The sequence below is a fragment of the Leptidea sinapis genome, chromosome 13, assembly GCF_905404315.1.
Source record: "Leptidea sinapis chromosome 13, ilLepSina1.1, whole genome shotgun sequence".
In the NCBI taxonomy this organism is placed as follows: domain Eukaryota; kingdom Metazoa; phylum Arthropoda; class Insecta; order Lepidoptera; family Pieridae; genus Leptidea; species Leptidea sinapis.
This window is the reverse complement of record NC_066277.1, coordinates 2,918,630-2,924,425: the sequence shown is the minus strand read 5'-3', so window position 1 is coordinate 2,924,425 and position 5,796 is coordinate 2,918,630. Positions and strand designations below refer to the sequence as shown.

The following is a 5,796-nucleotide window of genomic DNA, read 5'->3' as shown; positions in this document are numbered from 1 at the left end:
TGTGCAAAGGAGCCTCCCACTGGTAAAATGTATTGTCATGATTGGGCAGTATTTTGGAAAGATATGATAAAACATGTAACTAACTAAATTAATCAGTAATTGATTTTCTAGGAATTACTTTGACCCTCCTAGTACCTCCTACGAGTGGCGGCTAGCGCAATTATGGGAGAATGCCGGTCAGTTAGTCTGGATATGTATAGCGAAAGCCTAGTTCGTGGCACGGGCGCTCCTCCTGAAACTTGCATCATTTGAGCTCTCCGAGAGTTTATGTAAATGGACCACCAATTCAAGAGTGGGCACAGCGTGCAGGTCGTTGTTGATAGAAACCTATAGCTCGAAACCAAGGTCTGTGAACGCTTTGTCTTTTATCCGAAAAAACTGGGGGTTATAAATAAAACACGACAATACTTCAAGCACTCTTATTAGCTCGAACAATTTGAACGCGTAGTACAGAGATTGCTTACAGTGTCATAATTATGGCGTAAGATAGGGATATCCCTTCATTGTGTGTTTTATACCCCATTTCAGTAGAGCTGTATGACCTGATGTCTGCCGCCGAATCCCACTCTCACACGACACGCCGCAAACTAGGATATAATTATCCTCTTCATCTGGATGACTGGCGTTCCTCTACGATGCAGTTTTCAAGGATTTTCCATGTATGTTCCAAGCTATGGATTCCGAGCATGATACGACATGGGTTTCTTCAAGAGAAGCCCGTAAGCTTTTCTACCAGGTTGGCCTTTTAGAAGTTTCCGCCGATTTCCACTTTCGCACGGCATCTGTGAAGTTCCCCGTTACATTGCGGTTTTCAATTATTTTCTGCCACGTTCTATGAAATAGAAACTGTGGAATGAGCTTTCTGGTGCGTTGCTTCCAGGATGATACGACACCAAAAATACAGGCAATGCTCCTGAGATGTAGGAGAATGTGGGGCGCCGGCTATCATGTAACATCAGGCCCGTACGCTCATACGTAAAAATCATAAAATATCTTAGTAGGTATGAAGGTATGAATACGTATTTATCGAACAATATCTATAAACGCAATATCTAGATTAGATACATATTATACTATATAAGCCATGTACTATCTAAACAATATCTACATTAATTTGTACTACTAAGAAGTAAAAATGCTGTCAGGTGGAAAGACAGCTTCGGGCATAATATTATATATACAGAGGCACCATTTTTCAGTAGGATTCAAGTAACCATACAATATTATACTACAATAATCCTTGATTATATAAATCATTTATAGATTTAGATGGACTATGACAGCTGTGGAAATGTTGAAAAAAATTGAGTTTAGAACCTACTTCTATTTTGAGCAATTCATACACACACTAACACAAAGTGTCATACAAACCGCGACATTGTAAGATATAGCTTGTCATGCACACTAAACTAATATTGCTGGCCTGTTTTCATTAGTAGACTCTTATCTAGATGTATAGGAAAGATTGCTATTATGCACATTCCATTGTTGCCTTTCGACCTTGGCTTTGTGCTGTAGATCACAAAGCTGACATAAAGAACAGAGAGTCAATCAGGCCTACAATTTATATGATTATTGATGATTAAACACTAACACAAATTGTCATGCAAATCGCGAGTGTAAGACATAGCCTATCACACCCATCAAACTAATATTCCTGGCCTGTTTTTATCGTTTGTCTAACAACAAGAGACTATCTTGACCATAGTTTCTCAACCTTATTTTGCTCACCGCCCACTTTGAGAATATGTTTTATTCTAGAGTATTTTCTTGCCTTTTTTAGACTATATTTTTTAATTTACCCACGCCCCATCTACGCCATCTCAATGCCCTCTAATTTTCTCTGGGTCTTCTACTACCCCCCCTCTCAAACACCCACAAGGGGGTAATATCGCCCACGTTGAGATCCTTTGATCTAGACATATAGCTTATCTATTATGTAAGCTTGATTACTATTACGCATAGACAGTGTTGGCTTTGTACTGCAGATCACAAAATGTCTGCTACAATTAAAATAAACCTCAAAAGGTTTCTGCTGCAGTATTAAAATACAGAAAAATAATTTCATTCATAACTTCTTTCCCTGACTTTGCCCAGGGAGTTAGATTTTCTTTTGAATTTCATATTCAATTAGAAAGCATAGCAATTTTAATAAAACTATTAGTTATATTTATATACTTTACTAAATTATTACAATAGAAATATAAAAACATTTAACAAATAAGCCTAAGCAAGAATTAATGTAATTTTATTTTCTCACAAAATCATGTATTGACTTGCTAGCTCATTTATTTAATTATTCAATAAATTTGAGCGAGACAATTAACCAAAATAAATAAATTATGTGCAATAATTACTTACATAAAGGACCCATAATATTTTTTAGCAAACAGTATTTATGACACAGGGAGATGTTACAGATGTGGACTAGAATCACCATATAAATATCTAGTTGTATCTGGTTGGAAGTGAAAATTATATGTTAACTAGCTGACCCAGCAAACATTGTATTGCCAATATTAAAATCGCGATAAAGTATCTGTTGATCGTAGATGGGTGAAAATTTGAAGTTGTATGTATTTTTTAATCCTGACTCATAATCAAACAAATTTAAAAAAAAAAACATCATGACACGAGAATTTTATATATAAGATTTTAGAAACACAATAAATCATTTCTTCTTACCTCAAAAATTCAAGAATATTGATTTAGGAAATTAATTTTATTTAGGTATGTTGGGCACTAGATGGATAAAAGCACTGAACTTGAATGGTTGTAGCGTGAAAAGTATATAATGTATGACATAGAGCAGAGAAAGGAGGTATTAATGCACATACTTGTCACCTCTCGACACCTCACCTAAAAGAACACCTCAAACCGGACTTGCATCAACAGAGGAATCACAGGAGTATTGCAAAATATGACAGGTGGTTTGAGTAAGAGCTCTTCAAGGTCAAGGAGGGTGATTGTCTTTGACTCTTGGAGAGTTGGTATGCTCTTTGGGTAAATTCTAATCTCTTTCAAGGACCACTATCATGTAATTGTAGTGCTAGGATGAGAGCCGGTTCTCAACACTAACCTTTGGAAAACATAGAGTGAGTGTAAATCTCCAACATCAAGAAGGCTCTATGTTATCAGTAATACACAGTACATATTACTCTATATTTTCAATAAACATTTACACTTACAATCTAATTTATAATACAGTAACAAATTATAATACAAAAAGGCAGCACCTTTATTTTCTTGAAGACAGTTATTTAAATGCACCTAAAAAGCTTAAATAAATATTACTATTATAAACAATCTTGTTTTATTACTAGTAGTAGTAGTATTATTACTAGATTGTAGATTTGTGACATTATTAGTAATGAAAAATATGAAAGTCTTGAAGAAAATAAATATGAAGTTGTTTTTTAATTGAATAATTTACACACCTGTAATAGCTATGCCTGCTAACTGGGCATTAGAATAAAATATTATTACACTACTTTTAAGCATCCCTTCTCTTTGAGTTGAAGTTTTTTTATAATAGAACTTTATTTAATATCCACACTCTAGAAGATAGTTATTTTCAACATACTAGAGCAATATGAAGAATGATTAGTTTGGCAACTATAATTATGTTGAAGCCATAATATTTAAAAAAGGATGCATTTAAAAAATGTCTACGAGAAATGGTTTCTTACAATTTGATCAAGTTTTAATTAATGATATTAATTGTTTAGTGATATCATTTTTCTCCACAGTAGTAAAAATTGACAACTTAGTTAACATTTTAAACTTGATTTACTTGAATACTAGCTTAAGTTACTTACACTAATTAATACAATATGGAATTTAAATAGATGTCATTTGGTCAAATTTATTAAAACCTCTTTAAGAATTCTTCAGAACAAATTCTAGCACGAGCATTCACAGCTAGTTTCATCTCACTTATTTCCTTGTCAATTTCCTCCATGAAATATATAACAAAGTCCACTAGTTTGTGTTTATACATTTGTTCAGTGTGGAAATTAGTAATAAGGAAACTGATATGATATCCGTCTACCGGTTTCCGGCGCAACACGATAAAGTTCTCCGCTCTCATCATCATGAATCTCATGAATTTTTTGCATAAAATTTTTTCAATTTCATCTGCTTGCTTTATCATAATGCTTATCCGTATTGAATTAATTGATGATTCAATTAAAACTTTCTCATTGGCGTTTCGTGAAATTATGACTGGGTTTAACAACAGCTCTTTGCTTGTACCGACTTCCACTTCTGGTTTATTATATCTTTCAACAACTTGTGAAGAAAAATGTTCAAGACACATTGCGGATGTTAATGTGTGGCGTACTGCCGTTAAATATGGTTTAAGGGTTGCAGACATATTGAGAATGCACCACACCTTTTTTTATAAATTTTTATCTAATGACTGAGTCTGAGTAATAAATACTAAATTCACTACGAATCTAGGGTAATTTGGTTGAAAATTGAAATCACAGTCACAGATTGAAATCAGCTACCACAGTGAAAGACATGTGCTGTCATATGTCAGACGTATTAACTAAAGACTATATTCACCCCAACGCGTATAACTATTTAACTGAAAAAAATAAAATAAAAAACCGACTTCAAAAACTGAAAAATATCTATTAACTAAAAATTTTATTTAATACACCTCTTATGCAAACCTTTACCTTTAATAAAATACTATTATTTATATATGCTACCTATTGATAGGTTTTAAGTCGGTGCCAAGCCCTAAACAAAATAAAACTTAATATTATAAACAGCTTACTTATTGTAATTATTAAGGTTGTGTGGCCACGCGTTTTGTCCATATGGGTTGTTTTAGACGAAGCTATCCCACTTAAAGTCACGCGTGGCGAGTGTAGGTACCTAGGTACCTACATTTGGCTTGGCACCAACTTCAAAGCTATCAATATGTAGCATATACAAATAACAGTATTTTATTCATATTAAGAAAGAAAGAAAGAAAGAAAGAAAGAAAATTTTTTATTTTGAAACGTATAAGTAAGTAGTATACAAAGACATAACATAAAAAATAAATATCAACTTAAGATTGATAAACAAGCAAAAAACAAAAAGATTGAAACATTTCTATTATTTATATATGATTCAAAAAATGGTCCCAACTCAGCAAGTTGCTGGTTTGAAAACCAACGCTGGTCTTCCGTTTGGCCATTTTGTGACGTCACGAAAAATATTTATATATAAATTAAAAGCAAAACTTTTTACTGGTAGGAAAAGGAAAATATTAAGGGTAACGATTTGCATAAGAGATGTATTAAATTAAATTTTTAGTTTTTGAAGTCTATTACTTCTAGCGTCAGTTAATAATAATAATATATAATCAACCCGAATGAAAACTCCTAAATAAGCCGTACACAAAAAACAATTATATCATCCACGTAAATAAAAATTTTCATAAAATCAAAACTACTGGGCCAAACTATGTAAAAAGGTGCCGATACTTTTCTCATTTACAAAAACACTGCCTTGAGTCAAGTAGATTTAATATTATAATGGAACTCAAAAGGTGAGTGGTTGTGGTGTGTTTTATTTGAACATTGTACTCACTTAATCTTCTAAAATAAGATCATTACAGGTTTAAATGAGTGTTTATAGTATTTTAATTAATAACAATAATACCTTGAAGGGTTGAAGAAAATGTACTCGTCAAATTTTTATATTCTAGTCTTTGTATGCTGAGTGACGATTCTATAGTCAATAGTCATCACTAGAAGATAGTGATTATATTCTCTTTGGTCATCACAATAATGGCGT

At 32.8% G+C, this 5,796-nt stretch overlaps 1 protein-coding gene across 1 annotated transcript; it reads right to left on the bottom strand.

Annotated features, from left to right (window-relative positions):
- Positions 1-404: 404 nt before the first annotated feature.
- On the bottom strand, positions 405-4,520 carry LOC126967798 (actin-related protein 2/3 complex subunit 4). Its single transcript, XM_050812499.1, has one exon. It carries the CDS (start codon positions 4,373-4,375, stop codon positions 3,869-3,871), a length of 507 nt encoding a protein of 168 aa, XP_050668456.1. The 5' UTR covers positions 4,376-4,520; the 3' UTR covers positions 405-3,868.
- Between the last annotated feature and the right edge of the window lie 1,276 nt (positions 4,521-5,796).